This window comes from Sorex fumeus, unplaced genomic scaffold (assembly GCF_029834395.1).
Source record: "Sorex fumeus unplaced genomic scaffold, SorFum_2.1 ptg000054l, whole genome shotgun sequence".
Taxonomy (NCBI): Eukaryota; Metazoa; Chordata; class Mammalia; order Eulipotyphla; family Soricidae; genus Sorex; species Sorex fumeus.
This window is the reverse complement of record NW_026606111.1, coordinates 23,042,364-23,064,245: the sequence shown is the minus strand read 5'-3', so window position 1 is coordinate 23,064,245 and position 21,882 is coordinate 23,042,364. Positions and strand designations below refer to the sequence as shown.

Here is a 21,882-nt window from a genome sequence, read left to right as displayed (position 1 = left end):
AATCAGGTGGACACAATGTTCAAGGTTCAGTTCATTATATTCTGCAGATGGTTCAAACTACAAGACAGCCCATATTTTTGATAAATTGTATTCAACAGCAAGGTGATAGGGCTCTATTTTAATTGGTTAGACCATAAAGTTTAGTAACATAACTAAGAATACAAATACACCTGTAGAAATGTTTTTCAAGTGCAATAAACTAATACGTCAATGAAGTAAAATGATTACCTATCTCCCTTTGGTTTTCTTTTCTGTAGTGTCTTCCCTTTAGGTCTTCTTTCACTTCCGACACAAGGGCTCCCACCAGGTCCTGTTACCCGTATCGATTCAAGGCCTTTGGAAGATTTTTTAAATGTGAATTCCACTGGCTCTCCTTCCTTTAGGCTTCTAAATCCTTCCATGAATAATTTGCTCTGTAAAAAAGAGAGGACAGAAAGTGATCACTATTACCTATACATTATATATTATCTACATAATTTCAAATTTAACATAGCATGATATTCTGCTACAATTATAAAATATAGAGTAAGTTTTTAGGAGCTCAAGTATTTTACACCATTTTAAAGTTTTCTGTTGTAGGCTCCAAGAGATAGTACAGAGGTAAAGGCACTTGCCTTGCTTGTGGTCAAGCCAATTAATACATGGTCCCCTGAGCAACATGTAACCCCTAAAACCCACAAGAAGAGACCTATGAAGCTGAAGAGATACTTCAGAGTTTAGGCATTTACCTTGCATGCTTGGCCAATGCCAGAAAAAATCCTAGAACCACATACGGTCCCTCGAACATCACCAGCCATGATCCCTGAAGTCAGAGGGGAGTAAACCCTGAGCACCTTGGGGTATGGCTAAATCTCCCAACCTCCAAACAGGTTTCTATTTCAAAACTTGTTGGAACAATAAAGTAATTCATTGAAGCAATGTGGAAATATCTGTAAAAATGCAAATGTGCAATGTATTCTTTGACCAATAATTCCACTTCCAGTAATCCATAAACATACACAAGTGTTCGAAGAAGGGCCTAGCACTAGCTGATAAAATAGCAGTATATTGAAGACTTCAAGATATTTCTATTAAATAAAAAAGTATTGAATAAAATTAACTTACTAGATTTAAATTTTAATTAAATAAAATTAAAATAGGATTAAATGTAATTATTGTAGTTACATAATGCAACATTATCCAGCCATTAAAAATTTCATATGCTAGGAGATGTCTCAAAGGGCTGAAATTCTTGTTTGGCATGTGGGACCCTGGATTTAAGTGCTGTGACCCCATGGTCTTCTAAGAAGTGCTGGTAGTGGTTTCTGAGCAAAGCAGGGTGTGGCAAAAAATGTGGGAGACAAACTGCCTGATAAATCTGGCAAGACAAATATACAATATTGTTAAGCTAAAAATGAAGGGTAAAGAGTAACGTACTTACTAGAATAACACCTACATAAAAAAAAATTTAAACTTACATGTTCATTTGTGTAAAGATACACACCAGGCTTAGATATGGGTTTTGGAACAACTAAAAGCACATCATAAACTATAGTGTCTGAACTTTGTATAATTTGAAAGAAGATTTTAATAATTTTAAAGGTGACAAAACAAAAGGTTTCCTGGTTGCAAAAAAATACAGCCTTGGTTACAAATATTACTTGGTTCTTCTGAACTTCCTTTTTAAGTCTAATGTCAATTTAATACACTAAAATTAATCAGTTTTATTATTCTTCAACCCTCTTCTGCATATTTGACATATCTAATTTGTAATATCATGAATTTGGTGACAAAAGGGAGCAAAACCAAATATGATAGAAGACATAAGACTACTCCAGTTCTTTCTATAAACACCTGTGTAACAGTCTTGAATGAGAAATATTTTTCTTTGCTTTTCCATAAATTTATGAAGTTTGCGGTTCCACATGTATATTCTAAAGAACAATGCTTCCAAAAAATATCTTCAAGATATAAGAACTTTGTGTTCAAGTACATTTCAAGTAAATTTTTAAAATGTTACTTAATCTTTCTCCTTAATTGAGCCATATTAGCACTTAACAGTTTCAAAAGTTAAGGACTTTTCTCCAAGAAATAAAAATTAAATTAATAAAATTAATTACTGTTTAATTACATTTAACATAGCAATTTCCTGATCTAATTGATCCCAGAGACCGTTCTTTCTTTCTTTTTTCCTTTTTGGGTCACACCTGGCAATGCACAGGGGTTACTCCTGGCTTTGTACTCAGGAATTACTTTTGGCGGTGACCAGGGGACCGTATGGGATGCCGGGAATCAAACCCAGTCTACTGAGTGCAAGGCAAACACCTTACCTGCTGTACTATCATTCCAGCCCTGAGACCTTTATTTCTAAGTACAAATGATGACTATATGAAATGAAATATGAAATGAAAGTATCTTGGCCCCTTCCTCTGGTCTTCACCAGAGTGAGCTACCTGGTCTCCTAAAACTGCTTTGGTGGGGAAAGGGGTGCACTCCCACCAAATATAGAGGAAAAATACACAAGCAGGTGTTTTGGGGGTGTCCCCCAGAAGTACTGAGAGCCCCATTAAGGACCACTGCCAGCAATATTCAGCCCAGTAATAAAAGTCGGATTTAATGTCTGGGCTGGGTCCAGTAGTACTCAGGGGACCAGGCAGTGCTCGGGATGGAACGATGGAACTCTAGGCTTCCAGACAGGCAAAGATAAACAATCTGTCCAGCTCAAGAAAGGGTGGGTATGTGTGTGTGTGTGTGTGTGTGTGTGTGTGTGTGTGTGTGTGTGTGTTTGGGGGAAGGGACACTTTGGGCCTACTCAGTGGTCCTAAGAGCTATCCTTGGCTCTCTGTTCTGAAATGCTTCTTGGCCGTGCTTAGAGAACCAAATACAAGGGGGGCTTTAACTGGGGTCAGTTGCATGTACAAGAAGTACCTTACTTCTTATACTACCTCTTCTGTCTATTAAGTCAGCAATTCTAAATAGACCTATCATGTATTCAAGTTTTCTTTCTCTAATAAAATTACTGCTACATAATGAGAAACTTTAAAAGATGAAAAATTATATTTCTTTATAACAATAAACCTCTCTGACTTCAGAGTATTTGGAGGAGTGAGAACAGAGGCAGTACTCTGGGGTACTCTGGTTCTATGCTTTGGGGCTACTCCAGAGGTGCCGGGGAACTATGAGGTGCCAGGAATACTACTGAGGTCAGCAGTATGCAAGTGTCTTAATCTCTGTAATATCTCGTCAACCTTATTTGATATTTCTCAAATGAACCTTGTGCATTTTTTGCTTCATAATCTGTTAAACTTGCCCCAAACATTTAATGGGATTATGACAGCCTGATTTCAGGTTCTATCTCGTACTTGAGTAACAATATATTAATGTAAAACAAAAAAACTGGAGCCTAGAAAGGAGTACCGTGGGTAGGGCACTTGCCTTGTACACAACAAACCCAGGTTCAATTCCCAGTAGCTACCCCATAAAGTCTACCAAGAGCTGCCAAGAGTAACATATGAGTACTGAAACAGAAGTTAAGTCGTGAGCACTGGCAGGCGTGCACCCAATAAATAAATAAATAAAATGAAAACAAAAACCTGAAAAAAAAACCCACTAAAATATAACATGCCAGGAGTGAGTCATCTCTGAGCACAGAGCCAGGAATAAGCCCTGAATACTGCAGGGTATGGCCTAAGAACCAAAACCAAACAAATAATGATGTTCTTTCCTGATCTCTGATGAACTCTCTTCCATAGTCTTTTCACAACTTAATGTTATCCCTGAATACATCTTACTGTATTAGTCTCCTATCTCAGAAATCTATATTATACTTAGGTTTACAGCAGAGATCATTCATAATCTTGCTTCCAGTTCTATTTTCTACTTTCCTTCTCATTATTCTGATACACAACTTCTCCACTAATAAAACCAGCTACCTTTTCTTCCTTAGACCTACTTTAAAAGCCTCCTCATTACTGTACTCCAACTTAAGCCAGAAGGAATGCATTCTACTAGCCATACCTGGTATCAAAACAGTACTTAAGATTCAAGGCACAGTCCAAATAATCCTTTATGCAATCAGCCTCAAATGCTCAAGCTGGAATTTTTCTCTTATTTCATTCACTTGACTCTTTTGAATAGTTTTTACAAACCACTGCTGTGTAATGCAACAATCTAGGTATGTCTTGCTGCTAATTTCATTTTTCAGATGTATCTTTCCCTGAGAGCTGGGAATTGTGGTAAGTATCATAGCCTACTGCCTGCAAATAGCTACCACTGAACAGAGAGAGGGGTTAGGAGGAATGAACAGAAGGGTCTTCTTTGGTGGTAAGACAAAGGCAGAACATTGGTTATAGGCGTGGTGATAATTACACAAATACAAAGGTATGAAAGTAACCTCCCCCCCAAATCCTGGATATTATAAACCAATTATGAGTCAATGAAACATTTTTTTTAATTTCTTATACCTTTAATGCCAGAGTGACACTCTGTATGATACTTTCAGCATAAAGCTAATAGCAACGTAACAGTCCGTGGTAAATAACATTATTTCATAATTCCATTCAGAAGTTAATATGGACCTATTTGATTTTACTTTATTTTTTTCTTACTCATGGAGCGATAGCACAGCGGGTAGGGAGTTTGCCTTGCATACGGCCAACCCAGTTTGATTCCTCCATCCCTCTTGGAAAGCCCGGCAAGCTATGAAGAGTATCCTGCCCGCATGGCAGAGCCTGGCAAGCTCCCCATGGCATATTCGATAAGCCAAACACAGTAACAAATCTCACAATGGAGACATTACTGGTGCCCGCTTGAGCAAATCGATGAAAAACGGGAGGACAGTGCTACAGTGCTATGTTTTCTAATTATCCTCATTGCTATACGCCTCTGCTTATCCAAACCAAGAATACAGATTCACAGCAATTTTTGTTTTAATCTATATTAAAAGACTAACGTCTGAACTTTTGGTGTTCTGGTCTACACTGTCATCTACATTTGTTCTGTAGAAAATAAAGGTCAATTATGTATAGGGGATAAGTCTCCTCACTGAGTCATTAAATGAACAAAGGAATGGGCATATAGAAAAGCATCTAGAATTTGCTGACATTTTTTACTAAAATATCATGCACTTACCATGAGGCTGGCAAATTTAAATAGGTACACATTAACTAAACTAACAATTCCAACAATGGATTCCTGTGCAATGCTAGGAGTGACCCCTAAGTTCAGAATGGAAGTGCTTCTAAACACTGAATACATATGTATATAATGTGTACACATGTTGTCTATATCATGTATACGTGTACATGCATGTAGATACACACAAGCTTTTTATTTTCTTGCTATATTTATATTCACTTTTCCCAATTTCCTTGCTATACTCCCTTTCTCCTCACTATTACTTAAAAATTCTTTTGAAAGAAGAAGATGGAATCATGAGAGTGGTCAAAACACTATATTTTATTTGCTTGTTACTTCTACCCTGGGGTCCAGCTAGCAATAGAATTACCTCTCTTATGTATGTATGTAATTCTTCCTCCAACTAGATTAGAAAGACAGTCTTTCCTTAGTAAAGGTTTTAAACATGATTTACTTTAGATATTAAATCTAACAAATGAAACTAAATACATGAATAAAACAAATCATATATTAAATAAATGAAAGGAAGAATTTGCTTTGCAAAACATTTCATACTTAACAATATACTTTTTTAAAGGACAGAGAGATAGATTATAAGGCAAAGGCACTAGTCTTGCAGACTAGGGTCAGAAGTCACCCCTGAGCACCAATGGGTAAGGCAAAATAAATAAAACAACGCAATGTTACAAAGGATAGTAATGTTGTAAGAATATTACAAATCTTTGTAAAACTGGTAGTTTTTTTTTTAATGTAGGAGTACTGCTATTTATTCAGCAACTGATTAGGCTGATTGAATTGGGCATGAACTCCACCTTACTTTTTTTCCCATTTTTTATAATTTTATTTACTGAATCACCATGAGAGCAGTTACAAAGCTTTAAGTCTCAGTCATACAATGAAACACCCGCACTTTCACCAGTGCCCATTCTCCACCACCAAAAACCCCAGTATAACCCCATCCCACACCCTCCCCCTACCTGTGGGGCAGATGATTTTCACATTACTCTCTCTTTACTTTGATTACATTCAATATTTCGAAACCAGACCCACCATTATTAAATTAGGATTTTACCCCAACACTCAGATCTGCCGAAAAGGCAACAGTAGACAATTTGTTTTCTATTGCTGGTTATGAATAACATACGATGTCGCGTGGCTGCAGTAGTGGCCGCGTGATTTTGAAATTTCAAAACTTTAACAATTAAATCTGGAGGGATTTCTTGCCAAAACCTGCTGGGTTCTGAGATTTTTTTCCTGAGTCTCTGGGATCATGGCCGTTAAGCAGTTTGATCAGGAGCCAGAGAGGCCGTTTGTGGGTGGCGACTCAGGGTCTCACTGGGACGGGGGAAAGGGCTGGCTCCACCCCCATCCCGTGAGGCCCCACGTGTCTTGTCACTGTGGGCCCAGCCCAGTAAAACTGATTTAAGTGCACCATCAGAAAAGGCTGTAAGACAACTCTGAAGATCAAAAGAGGCATTATTAGTTTTACAATTAGTTAAACAAATCAATTAGTATTTTACTAACATTCTCTCTTTTTTTTTTTTTTTGCTTTTGAGGTCACATCCGGAGATGCACAGGGGTTACTGCTGGCTTATGCACTCAGGAATTACTTGTCAGCGGTGCTCAGGGACCATATGGGATTCTGGGAATCGAACACAGATCCGGCTGCATACAAGGCAAATGTCCAAGCCACTGTACTATCACTCTAGTCCCCTAACTTTCTCTAATGTAACAAGTATAAATTTAAGTGATTCTCCCCAAGTAAATATAATGAGAATCTAATTAAAATATAAGTGTATTCAAGTTCAATAAAGCTGTGTGACATAGATAATTAAAAAAAATAGATTTCTGGGGCTGGATAGATATCACAACAGGTAGGGCGCTTGTTGTGAACTAGGCTGACTGTATTCAATCCCTAGCATCCATATGGTCTCCCCAGCACTGCCAGGAGTAATGCTTGAGAGCGGAGCTGCTGGGTGTAGCCCGAAAACAAAAATAAAAGAGATTTATGGAATAACATAATTTAATTAGGTTGAGGAGTTTAAAAAAACAATGAAAATTAAAATATATTTCTTTTTAACATTTTTGATAGGCAAGAGCTATTTTTATCCGTAAAGTATTATAGGGAACAGTGCAACTAAAGGATGTGTGAGCACTGTAGTCTGAAAGCATAACTTCCAGAAAGCACATGTCTGAGCATCACAGCAACTACCAGAGAGCCCCACAAACTAAAAGAAGGGAATCCACAGCAAGCACAGGTACAAGCACAGCTAAAGAAATGCAAAACTTGGCAAACACCACAGTCAAGTGTGTATGATACCACCAAAAAAACTGCTGGAGAGATAGTAGAGTAGAGAGGCATTAGCTTTGCCTGCCGCCCACCTGGGATTAATCCTCAGAACCCTATATGGTCCCCTTAATCCCCGCCATGCGTGATGCCTGGGTGCAGAGCCAATAGTAAACCCAGAGCACAGCAGGGTGTGGCCCCTAAATGAAAAAAAATTTTAAATCAAACCCAAGGATTGGCCTGATGAATTTCAGGTGCTAATAGAAGGCTTGTTAGTATAGTGTGAGACAAACGACCGTTTATTATTTCACGCTGCAGCAGTATGTACTGGTTCTACAGCCCCTAATTACTGAAAGTAAAATGAGAATAGCTAAATAAAATTCTGCACGGGGGTACTGGAGAGATAGTACAGCAGATAGGGCACTTGCCCTGCACATGGCTAACCAGGTTTTAATCCCTTGCATCCCATGTGGTCACCCATGCACTGCCAGGAGTAATTCCTGAGAGCAGAGTCAGTAGTAACCCCTGAGCACTGCTGGGTGTGACCCCAAAACAAAACACCTGCCAACAGTAGGACACATTACAAGAGAGAAACACCTTAGGAATTGTGAATTTTTTATGATGAATAGTAAGCATTCTTTTCCCCTTTATTTCAGTCAGATCTCACCAACATGGAGCAATAAGAGGCCCACAGGAGATTGTACCCAGTAGTAAAAGGGAAAAAGAAGTTTGAGACAAAAAAGCAAAAACAAAACAGACTGATTCATTCATTTAAATTTCTGGAACATCCTACATTATTTAAAAAAAATTTCTGGAACAGACAAAACTGATCTATGGAAGGAAAAATAATAGCTATTGCCTGTAAGAGCAGTAGGTGGATATAGATATTTAAAAAGGAATTTTCTGGAATGATAATGTTCAATATCATAGGAGTGATTCAGGTTATAACAAAAGTAGACATTTGTCAAAACTCTTGAACTGTGCATTCACAATTTGCCCGTATCAATTTTACTTTTAAAAAATATACTGAACTCTAGGGGTTGAGATATATCTCAGTGGTAGAGCACATGCTTTTCATGTGTCAGGCATAGGTTCAATCCCTGGCAACCAAAAAAGAAAAGAAAGAAATTTAACTTTAGTTAATGACATGCATGCCAAAGAATTCCAACAGGAAATGCATTGATGTGTATAACTTCTGTTGAAATGCATCAAAAAGATAGATAAATGGATTCAAAGATAGATAACCAGTATAGTTGTGTTTAAAAAGTTTAAAAAAAATTTTACAATCTAATGTTTAGCATAATGATATTTGCTGCTAAAATTCTCAACTGCTTTGTATGTTTCAAATTTTTCACTTAAAAACATTGGAAAAAGATGTATCTGATGAATCTGTCATTCATGAAACATTACCTTGCTATACTTAAATTTAACTGAAAATAGTAATAAATAAAGTTTATTTATCACATCAACAAGTATTTAGTATGACCAGCGTATGTGTGACATTATACTGGGCATTACAACAAATTTTTCTAAATTAATTATCTAGTCACTTATAGTCTGGCATTTTGTAATATCTGCATGATACAAAAAAGCATGTAAGGTGTTACAGAGAAGATGAGGGGAGTAAGCAGTAATGAGTTATTATAGGAATGAAGGAGACAATGAATATGAGAGCTCTGGAATGAATTTGCAGTACTATTTTATACTGTACACTCTTCGCAGTTTCAAAAAACAATATATATGAGAATAGATCACGAAGCGAAAGAGAATGATGTTCTGCTTGTTGTTCAAAGACCATGTTCTGCATCACCGCACATTTTTCTAATAGATGTTACCTGATCTTTTTCTCAATAGTTTGGAGACCAGTATGACATTCACCTTTTGTCCCTATTATTATTTGGTTCAGGTGGCTGAAAAGGGGCCAGAGCGACAGTACAGTAGGAAGGGTGTTTGCCTTGCACTGGCGACCCAGGTTCGATTCCTGCCATCCCATATGGACCCCAAGCACCTCCAGGAGTGATTCCTGAGTGCAGAGCCAGGAGTAACCCCTGTGCATTGCCGGGTGTGACCCAAAAAGCCAAAATAAAATAAAATTAAATTAAATTAAAAAAGCAGGTGGCAGAAAAGATTAATTAATGATAAAAGTGTGCTGGGGGAGGCAGGGTTGAGAGAATGGTGCTTGCCTTGCATGTGGCTGACAGCAGTTAGATCCTTGGCACTGCATATAATCCCCCACCACTACAAGGGATGATCCCTAACCACAGATACTAAGTTCTGTGTATCACTGGGTATGGTCCCCGAACCAAACCAAAACAAACAAGTAAGAACAAAAAACTCCTTTTGAGTTCAGAGAAACACTTCAGTAGGTAATCAACAGTTGCCTTTATTTTTATTTTTTAAACATAGTTTAAAGCTCGGAGAGCCCGGCAAGCTACTGAGAGTATCTCGCCCACATGGCAAAGCCTGGTAAGCTACTTGTGACGTATTCAATATGCTAAACGCAGTAACAACAAATCTCACAATGTTACTGGGCCTGCTCGAGCAAATCGATAAACAACAGGAGAACAGTGCTACAGTGCTACTTTAAAGAACATCTATCACATATAGCAGTCATATTATATACCCAAATTAAATCAGTGAAATCCCTTATGTTTCTTGGTGTCACTAGGTTTATACTTTTTATTTGTAATCACATTCAGAGTAGCTTCTACTGATATACTCACTGCATGTGTTAAAAGCTTTGGTTTTAAAAAAGCATTAGTTTAGGGAGCATAAAGCAGTGTTTCCATTATGATTCATATCTACACAGTTACTGCACACCTTCACCACCAAACTGTTCAAAATCCTCCACCACTGTCCTTCCATCACTTGTATTTTGCATTAAAAGTTGGGTGTTTGATTTCTAACACTCAGCTGTGTTGTTGCCCTTAATTACACCTTTGGGCTCCTACATGCATATTGACACACCAAAAAGTTTAAATGCAAAAAATGTGACAAGATCCAGACACATGATGTGACTGTCAGCTGTTTACTAACAAGTGAACCAAAAGATATTGTTATGACACTGAGTTCATACAAGTACTAACGTGGGTATGTAAAAGCTAAATAACCACCTTAAACTTTAAAGCTATCATTTGTTTTCTATTTTCTGAGAAAAGCAGGGCATGGAAAAAAAATGTGTCAAGTTATTACACTTAATGTAAAATAAGCTCCATTGTACTAACAAAAACGAATTCTTCAATGGTTTCTAGTACGCAAAGTTTAGCTTAAAATCATTATTCAGAGCTGGAGAGAGGGAGCTCAAAGTGCTTTGCAAGCCAGAGGCCTGGGTTTGATTTCCAACACTGCATGGTTCCCCAAGCATTCTGGGGTGATCAGTTACCTCCCCACAACCCGCACAGAGCTTGGAGCAGCCCAAGCACACCTCTGGGTCTGGCCCTAAACACCCCTCCCAAAAAAGATATTCAAAGACAGCAAATCTCATCTACAACAGTTGCTGTAGAACTAGTCCTTTTTAAAAGTAAAATCTGTCCAATCATGCATGTGTTTCAAGTAAACTTATCAAAGTGTTTGTATGATTGCTATCAAGAGACAATTAAATTTTCAAAAGCAGAATGAAAATAAGCTGCTAATCTGATTTTAGTGTAATTTGCACAACTTAATGGTTTGGTAAATAGAATTATATCACTTAAAATTATGTACTAAATTGAATATTATAGGAAAACAGGCACAAATGGATAAAGTTTACACATTTAGCTATGAGCTGCTACAAAGACTTACAAAGATAGTATCAGCAATAGAATGAAAACAAAATTTGAACACAACACACACAGTAAAACATAAACATGACTGAAATTTTACTTGACAGAAAGACACTGCCATAACTGAAATGTTTTTAATGACAACAGAGAATAATTTACAATAAATTTTTACTTTAGCAGTTCAGGATAATGTTAAAGGGGCAGAGCTCATGCCCAGCATACTTGAGGTCCTGAGTTGAATACCTAGCACTATGGTGTGGTGGTACCTGAGCACCGGAAGCAGCCCCATTAAACTATTAATATAACTATTAAGAACTATTTAGAAATCTACAGATTTTTTTTCAACAAAGAAATAACATTTAAGTGAGCTGAGGGATTTGTTATTTAAAAATCTTCAAACTAGGCTGAATTACAAATCTTTGTAATTCAAGAATATGAGAATATTAAGAAGTTATTAAATACTCCCAGTGACTAAAGACAGAACCCTAAAAATTCTATATTCTGTGAAGCTTCTCAACATTTTTTTAAATAAAATGCTACTGGTAAAGTTTCCATCTTTCATAGAGTATTAATGTTTTTAATCTCACTATCGTCAGTAAACACAGCAATTTCCAATAAGCTGCCAGGGGTTAACTAGCAGTATTTAAATTCAAGTCACAAAATTTGAAATTTCAAGGGAAGCTAACTATCTTATTCTTGGATAACATATATATACACACATATGTATATAAAATATCTAGAACCTTTAAGAACTTGCATATGTGGTCTGCTATTGCAGAAGTCATTCACAACTATTCTGGCTGTGCTTTCCTTCAGGGTAAATTGCAGCCTTGCACGCCCTACCATGTTTTAAATTAGGCATGGACACATGACTTCCATGGGTCAATAAAATGTGGAAGAAGTGGCTTGGATTCTTTTGGGTACAAGCTTTTAAATCTAAGGTAAAATTTATCAACTCCCCTTTCCTGCCTCAACAACAATGGAAGCAACATGACTTTTCAGTTTAAGTTCTGAAATGACCGTGAGTTTTGCATGGTTTACAAACTACACAGGAGTGTGAAAAGAAAAAACTTCAATTTTGTCTGTCATGCAATTTGAGACTGTTATCTAAACTTAATCTAGACCAGAGTTCAACAAAGTGGGTGATTCTATTACCCAGGGACGTGGGATACTGGGATGGGGAATAAGAAAGTGCAACTGGGAGGCACTTGTTTTGTTTGCTTAAAGAAGGAAGATTTCCAGGGGTGTGTATGTGTGTGAATGTGTGTGTGGGGGGGGAGGGGGGGAGCGGGGGAAGGGTGAGCAGAAGGGAGGGCAAGGAGACAATTTACTGACTTTTATCTGAAAAGAAGGTAGTATGGCAAATTAAGTTTGGGAATTTATTTAGATGATCCTGAATAAGACAAGGAATCCAGAAGTCAGAGAGTCAAAAGTAACTATAATATTGCCCTATAGGCTGGTGAGTAGAATCAGAGGTTTGTTCTGGATGGCAATCCATGCAATGTGGCATTGAAGCATTTGGTAAAGCTATCACATGACAAAATGGTTAATTCACTCTGAAGAAAACCAAGAATTATCTGAAACTTTAACACAGGAGAAAGGAGAAAATCATGTAAACAGAAAAAAAAGTAATAAAAGGCTAGAATAAGACAATGAAGGGAGAAAAAAAATCTTAACTGTAATTAACATTTTCATAAAAAACCTCAAAGATTAAATGGGATAGTAATATTGCAATCAAATCTGGGGGTGACTGAATATTCCAAGGGCAAAGAGACAAAAATAGTTAATGAAACAAACAAACAAAAAGCTTATAGCATTCAACAAGAGGTTATAGAAGAACTAAAAAAGATGAGAGAATTCTACTGAAAATATTTATTTGAATTTTGGGGGGTGGGGGCCACATTTGGCAGTGCTATAGTTTCTCCTGGTTCTGTGCTCAAGAGTGACCTCCCAGTGGTGCTCATGTGGTGAGGGGGAATCCAACCAGGATTGTGGCTGTCACAGCCACATGCCCTACCCCCTAGTCCACATATTCTTAGTCGAAAAAGAAAAAGAATTCACAGTATGAAAAAAACTAGTTAATGAATATCAGCAGAAATAATTTAAAAATCAGTTTTCTGTAGGGAGAAAAAGTGAAAATGGGGGAGGGGAGAAAATAGCAGATTGGTTTTCCTCATTTTCTTAGAAAAGTCTTATAGAAACTCTGTTATTTTAACCATATGACATTTTAACAATAACCTTCAAAAATTCAATTTTAAAAAATTGAGAGGGGCCCAGAGGATGGTTCAGTGGCTAAAACATATGGTCATGAGTTTGATCCCTGATGCTGCTCACATACATGTAGTCTAAACCCCAGCACCCCAAAATTATGTGATCTCTGGTACACTATCAGGTGTATGTCAACACAATTACAGTGTGTCACCACATGGAAGTCAGAAACAAAAAAGGTGTGTGTATGAGAGAAAGAGAGAGAGAGAGAGAGAGAGAGAGAGAGAGAGAGAGAGAGAGAGGGAGGGAGGGAGAGAGAGGGAGAGGGAGAGACAGAGACAGAGACAGAGAGACAGAGGGAGATCTAAATCTACCAACTCCATTGCCCTAATCCATTTATTCCTCAGTTATCGGCAAAATGACCTCTGCACCAAACTCCACAGAAATGATCTCACTAAGCTGCCCCTGTTACCTTCCTGATCTCACAAAGTTGACCCTGTTATCTCCCTGATGCAATTTAACAGCATTTGGCATTAACCATTACCTCAATGCCCTTGGTACCAGGAACTCCAAGGCCTAATTCTCTTTTCTGTCTCTGATCACTTCTCAGATACCCGTAAGTTCATCTTCCTTGTCTTTTGAATTATTATTCTTTAATGTCCCATGTTGGCTGCCTTCTCAATATATTTGTGTTCCCTGGGATCTTTTCTAAATTCTTTTTTCCAATTACTATTTATATGTAACTGTCATTAAAGTATCCCCAGCCCAGATTCTCTGAGCTCCCACTGTATAAATCTACTATGTGTTTAGGACTCTTCTTACGCATTACATATACACTAAACTAACTTGGATCCTCCACTAATAGTGATAGCAAACTCATAGAAAAGTATTATTTGCCAAGAATTATTCTAAGCATAAAGGGTTTAAAAGTTGTCAATGCGTTATCATAGTTCCATGAAGAAGGTTTAAACTACTTATTACTTTATAAGGCCCTTCTTATATTAACAGACCTAAATCTTACCAGAGACCCTTCTACTTCTCGTCTATGCTTTGGCATTGGATTCCAGGAGGCACTGTCTGTCCATGCTAGTCACCAACTATAATGTATTCTTCTTCATTAACGGTTCAGTCTCACAACAGTCCTGTACTCATTCTTTCCCTCTTTTTCTTTCCTTCCCTTCCCTCCCCAGCCTTCCCCCACTTCCTCCATTCCACTCTTTTGTTCACTGTTTTATTTGTTTGGCAGTGCTAAAATGTTTACATATAACCCAATGCTTTATACATATCAGGTACGTGCCCTCTACAGACTGAGCTATGTGCCTAATTCTAATTTGCCTACCTCTAAGTTATAGTTCAAATGTCAAATGCCGATGTCCATTACAACCACACACAGTTGTACAAGTGATAAATGAACTGTACTGACTTCTAGAAATCTTAAACAAAGCTTTAACAAAGTAAAAGTCAGCATTTTCTAGTTGAAAATTTTAATTTCTGTATGAACCAATGAGAACTGCTAGAGATCAAACAAGAAAAAAACTTAGTAGCCCAAAGTACTATGAAGTCATGAAACAATGCAGAGTTCCAGCAGTATAATACACAAATCTTTCAGGTGAATATTTGTTCCCAGAAACTATACTCTAGTTTTGGATAAAGCCCTGGAAACATCTAAGGCAATGTCCCAGTTACATTACTATAAATTATTCTAAATAACCAGTGCAGGGTTGGGGAAGGGAGAGAATACAAAAAAAAAAAAACAAGGGCTTGATCAATTTATGACTGTGCTATGTGCTTTATCCTTCCTCTTCTTTCTCTACTGTTTAAATACCTGTTTAGAAAAATTATCTTCTACAGTCAGAGGATGATGTCAAAAGTCAGGAGTACCTGCTCTTCATACAGAAGAGCTAGGCTGGATCTGTAATCACATGGTTTTCTAAGCACCCGGGAATGGCATCCAAGCACTAAACCAGTAAGTGCTAAGCTACTGAGTATGACCCAAATTAAAAAAAAAAAAATTACTAGGCCAGAGAAACAATACAGGGGTAAATGCACTTGTCATGTATACCACCAACCCTGGTTCAATCCCCAGAATTGCACAGTCCTCTAAACATCTTTTTTGTTCAGGAGACCATGCACAAAATTGAGACTGGCCCTCTATCATCACTGGCTGTGACTGGCTGTGGCCTAACCCCAACCCTTATAAATTCTTCCATTCTCTTGCACAGGTTTCTTTCCCCTTAGGCTACTGATAACCAAAATTTTCTAACACTCAAACCTAAAGAATATTTTGGAAATTAACTTCCTCTCTATGGCTGGAAGCACATTTGCAGTGATTGTGGTCTCTGGTCATTGTTTTCCACCTGACTCTTTGAAGACCAACAAAAGGATGGATGAAAGACAGAGGGATGGGTAAAAGAGAGATGGATAAAAAAAATGGTGTGACACTATTAGTTACTACCATAAATCACTGTCACTGTCCTCCCATTGTTCATGGATTTGCTCGATCGGGCCCATAACACTGTGAGACTTGTTACTGTATTTGGCATATTGAATACGTCATGGGTAGCTTGACAGGCTTTGCCGTGTGGGTGAGATACTCTCGGTAGCTTGCCAGGCTCCCCAAGAGGGGAGGAGGAATCGAACTCGGGTCGGCCGTGTCGGCCACGTGCAAGGCAAACACCCTACCCGCTGTGCTATGGCTCCAGCCCACTACCATAAATAAGCCAAGAAAACATTTTGCAGACAAAGAAAAAATAAGTCTGGGGGCTGAAGCGATAGTACAATGGGTAGGGCGTTTGCCTTCCACGCGACCGACCCGGGTTCGATTCCCAGCATCCCATATGGTCCTCTGAGCACCGCCAGGAGTAATTCCTGAGTGCAAAGCCAGGAGTAACCCCTGAGCATCACTGGTTGTGACCCAAAAAGAAAAAAAAAAGAAAGAAAAATAAGTCTGGATCATGAAATAATATCAAAATAAACGCCATCTTCACATTCTTTTTTTTACAAAAAGTCTGTGATTTGTATTAAGTTCCAAGGACAAATACTTTATATATATCCCAGAATCAGACTACACAGACACTATAGATGCACGGTAAGTGTGCTCAGTTTACTTAAAAACAAACACTATTATTACTTGAATCCACCACTACCATATCAGGCTCCTAAAGTGTCTGAATAAGAATGGTCATCTAACAAAATCCTTTTATTTCCTATCTGCCATCTGCCTATGATGGTGGCAATGAGCAGTAGCAGGCCCAAAACTTCTAACAAGATGAAATAAAAACTTGAGAATACAGATGCGACAGAGACAGAGACAGGACAAGCAGGTAATGCTTTTGCCTTACAAGCTGTTGATCTGGTTCGATCCCAGTCACCACATATGGTCCCCAGAGCAGGAGTGATCCCTGAGCAAAGACCCAGGAGTTAGCACTGAGCAAGGAGACATGTAGTATGATGCCAGAGACTGAACTCAGGAATTTATCCATGCCTTGATTCCTACATTATCTTCCTAGCTCCTGTGTGCTAATTTGTTTCTTTGTGGGTCCCCCAGTGATGCTCAGGGCTTACTCCTGGTTCTGTGTTTAGAGATCAGGGAATCAAACCTGGGCTGGAGCTGAAGTAGCTGCTTGGAAGGCAAGTGCCTTACTCCCTGTCCTTACCTCCTATACAGGGTAGACAATTTCTATTTATGTATTTTCTATTTTTTCTTTCTTTTTCCTCTTTCTTTTTTTGTGGGACCATACCCACAGGATTTACTCCTGGCTGTGTTCAGGGATCACTCCTGGAGAGAGATTGGGCGATCGTATGGGGTGCCAAGGAGCAAACCTAGGTTGGTTGCATGCAAGACAAGGACCCTACCTGTCTCTCTAGCCCCCTATAGCCAATTTTGTTTTTAGGGCTGGGGGTACAGCTCAATCATAGAGCACTTGATTTGCATGTGTGAAGTCCTGGATTCAATCCCTGGCATTGTAAAAACAATGAAAACAACAACAAACACTAAAACACTATTTCTCAAACTTGGATTATTAAATTATATTAGAAGTCGCCTTGATTTTCTTGAAAGTATTTCAAGGATCATTTGGAGAGGAGCTGGAAATGACCACTTCAACAGAGCAGCTCTTTCTTTGTTTTACATGAAGAAGTTTTTTACAAGACTGATGAAAGGATAGGAGAGGTGGGTGCATGTGGCTGCTGAAAATATGACCTTACTGTGTTTAAAACACTAAAAGAAATACATGTTGTTCAAATGAAAAATAGTGAGAGATACGAAATGTGGAGACATTTTAACATCATCTCAATGTTAAAACAGCTAACATTTCTTTTTTTTTTTTTTTTGCTTTTTGGGTCATGCGTGTGGAGAGTGGTCTCAGCATGGTGGTGGCTGGTTCTGGAGGTCTTCAGCTGCCAGAGCCCTGGGCGGGGCGGGGAGGGAAACTCAACCCGCTCCCCTCCAAGGGGCCCCGGTAAAAGGACAGCCAGGCGCGAGGGCAGGAGACTCTGCCTTTATCAACGGCCAAGACTCAGACACTATAAAACCCAGCTCCCGGAAGAGAACAGCGCAGAGTCTCCTGACCCCGAGCCTGGCTGTCCTCGCCAGGGCCCCTTGGAGGGGAGCGAGTTGAGTTTCCCTCCCCGCCCCGACCAGGGCTCCAGCAGCCGAAGACCTCCAGAACCAGCCACTACCATGCTGAGACCACTCTCCACATGCATGAAGGTACCGGCAGAGGAACAAAGGCATGCGGGTCCCAGGGCTGAGATCTCCAAGCCTTCTCGGATCGGGGCTGAGCATCTTCCACCCAGTAGGCAGGGGTCACACCCACCCACTGGCCCCCTGGCGCCGTGTAATCCCATCAACGGCCAAGACTCAGAGACTATAAAACCCAGCTCCCGGAAGCGCACGGCCAAGACATCTTATTATCTCATTCCTACTTTGGACAAACTGGCAGGCTACCGAATGTAACCTGCCCTCACGGCAGAGTCTGGCAAACTCCCCGTGGCGTACCCAATATGCCACATACCAGTAACAATGATGGGTCTCATTCTCCTAACCCTGAAAGAGCCTTGAATATGGCACTTTTTAAAAAATCTCAGGGCTAGGATGAAGGAGACGTTACTGGGGCCTGCTTGAGGCAATCGACAAATAACAGGATGGTCGTGATCGTGGTCCCTTTTTGGGTCACACCCGGCTTTGCACAGGGATTACTCCTGGCTTTGCATTCAGGAATCACTCCTGGCGGTGCTCAGGGGACCATATGGGATGCTAGGAATCGAACCCGGGTCGGCCGCATGCAAGGAAAACACCCTACCCGCTGTGCTATCTCTCCAGCCCCACTTAACATTTCTTTTTTTTGTATGAGAAAATAACAAATAGTAACACTAGAAACAAAATGACTTTTCAAAAAAAGGTCATCGAGATGTGATGGGATATCAAATGATTTTTACCTTCGGGTTTTCTTTCCCCAAGCATTGCCAGGGGTGAGCAGCACCACAGTACAGGGTCCTAACACTAAATTGTCAGGCCTAGTTAGCCAAGAGTCATGGAAAATGGCCCTGGGCCCCCTGAGCACTGCTTGAAAGCCCTCCCCCGACACACCCTCTGTCAAAGAAAAAAAGTTCATGAATTTTACATCTCTATTCCAGCTGAACTTAATTTTTCATGACTGAAATGCAGTCTCAGAATTTCAGTCATACATCATTAAATTATACTCTTGTGAACATAAATCATTTCTAGATCTCACTTCTTATACAACTTTAAAACATGAATCACTTCTTTAATTATAAATTATGAACTAGACATGTTAATTTTTAACAGTTACAATACAGACTAATTTGTATTACATCTTGTATCTAAAATTATTCTGTATTTTATTAGATAAAGTTCTTCAATTTTACAGTATAAAATTGTTAAAAACAATTCTTGAGGAGATTAAGCTCAAAGGGCCCATAGGTGAAAATGGTTTTGCTTTGCATGCAGGAAGTCTGAAATCAAACCCTTCACATGATCCTCAATCCAAAATCAGGAATGACCCCAGAGCACCGAGTTGGGAGTATCCTGTTAAAAATGTTTGAGTGCGATATTTTTAATATGAACCACACCTCGGGGCTCAGCCAGGCAGTGAGGATCTAAAAGTTTAGTGCTCAGTACAAAGTTTACCGACTCGAGGACACTAGGGTTACACTTGGGGATACTGGGACACAGGAGAAAAGGGGTGTTTTGTGTGGGTGTAAGGATCAAATTCAGGGCCTTACATATGCTGTACATGTGCTCAACTATTTGAACAATTTCCCCAGTCCTTTTAGGCTTTTCCTTTATTCGAAGGAATAGTAATAAAACAATATTTCAGAAAATAAAAGTATATTTTAATGCTCTCATAAGGCAAAACAAGAAGCAGGCAATGCAGCAGTGTACTGGTGCTGGCTTGGACTAGCTCAATAGAAATTCCAAGGGTCAGTTATTAAATATAGTCATTCTTCACCACAACCCCACCAACATTGGACAGAACACTTTGCAGCTTTAAGAAAAAACAAAATCATCAATTTGCTGCAACATGAATGAAACTAGAGGATATCATGCTACGTAAAGTCAGTCAGAATGAAAGGGGCAGATATAGAATGATCTCTAACGTATAAGGTACTTTAAGATACACAGCAAAGTAGCAATAAAGATTCAAAGACAACACAATGGGGAGACTGACCCACACAATTAGTGGGCAGGAAGGGGACTAGTTTTCTTGCAAGAGGGAGATGTGTACAATGGTGATGAGTGCAGTATTGGAATTATGTCAATGAGAAACCATTATTAATAGCATTGCAAACCTAAAAATAATAACAAAAAAGTCATTAAGTTATAGGGAGCTGGAGGGGCTGGAGAGACAATGCAACAGGTAGTGTATTTGCCTTGAATGTGGCTTAACTAGTAACTGTACCCCATATGGTCTCCTTGAGCACTGCCAAGAGTGATCCCACAGTGCAGAGACAGGGGTAAGCCTTATTCACATGCTTGTGTGAACAAAAAACTAAAAACAACAACAAAAAATGTTATGAGAGGCTAGAGAGAGCACTCAATTGGCCATGTCATGCTTTGTATGCAGAATGCCCAGGTTTGATCCTTGGCACTACTAGGTGCTTTAAGCCTCACTTGAAACAACTCCTGAGCACAGAGCTGAGAAGAGCACCCAGCACAGTCAGGTGTGGCCCAATAAAATAACAAGGTTATAAAAAAGATGCAATTATACCCAAAAAAAAATCCAATAGCAAAAATAATCAGCTATTATTTCCTGATCTTTTTATCACAATTACTATTATGCATGTTCTTGAGCTTCTCTATTAATATGTACTATGTATGGGAAGTCACTGGGTATTTTATTACAACTCCATATTCACTGACATCAGTTTGATAGCTTGAAATCAGTCATGGTAGAGCTATTTACATATGAAAATTGACAACTGCTGCAATTCAGGGCTTGTATCTATTATTTTGTATTTGTCTAGAAATTATAGGAAGTGATAGAAAAATGCTAATAATGCCAATTAATAGTATTCAATGTTGTTACACTGAAAAGAGCTCCAAAATCCAGTAAATATTCAAATATTCAGTACTCAAACACCGCCATATGGGCTTGCTCTTCAAGACCATGCTCTACCTTGAACATGTATTCCGCTTGCTTGCCTATTTGACTGCCATTTACACTCTGGACAAGTCTGTGTTCTCTCTTGAATGCGTGCTTCTGCTCTTTCTCTCCCCCTCACATCTTTCTAAATAAGTTTCATCCAATAAAAAAAATCCTGCTTCCTGTTTAAAAAAAACTGTTATTGAACTAACAAAGTGACTCAATGAAATTCTGAAATATTATCTGTGTTGTTTCATTCACTGTTAAAGAAAAAAAAACACAATACTTTTCTAAGAAAGTACTTGTTGGGGCAAGGAATAAACCTTGCAAGTAGGAGATCCTGAATTTTATTTCTGGTACTGAATACCCCTCTCTGCCACCAATCAGCACAGTGAGTGACCCCCCGCCTCCCCAACACACACACACACACACACACACACACACACACACACTACATGAAGCCTCTACCCCTCAAAGAGTAACTATACTTCTTTATCAACTGGAAGCATCTATAGCCACAAGAACAAGAATTCAGAAAAAAATCAACATAAGGATTCTATGTTAGGGCCAGGGAGATAGCTTAAAAGGTTGGAGTGCATTTTATTGTACTGGAGTCCTGAATTCCAATACAGGTTCCAAAGAGTCTCCCGAGCACCACTGGAAGTTATTCCTATGCACTGAGATCAATTCTCAACACCTTCCCAGCACCCCAAACGGCACTCCAGCCCCTTCAGCCCTGAGCACTGAGTAAGTCAGTCTGAGTACCACCGGGTATGTCCCAAAAACAGAAACAAAAAAGGCATTCTAAGTGGAAGCAAACATAAACAAATGGGACTACATCAAACTAAGAAGCTTCTGCACTTCAAAAGAAACAGTGACCAAAATACAGAAAGAGCCCACAGAA

At 39.0% G+C, this 21,882-nt stretch overlaps 1 protein-coding gene across 1 annotated transcript in view; it reads right to left on the bottom strand.

Moving 5' to 3' along the window:
* Positions 1 to 21,882, bottom strand: part of LIN28B (lin-28 homolog B) — a 109,244-nt gene that overhangs the window by 54,617 nt on the left and 32,745 nt on the right. Inside the window, exon 3 of the mRNA XM_056125328.1 lies at positions 229 to 413. Coding sequence (XP_055981303.1) covers positions 229 to 413 — 185 coding nt within the window. The remainder of the gene's footprint in view (positions 1 to 228; positions 414 to 21,882) is intronic.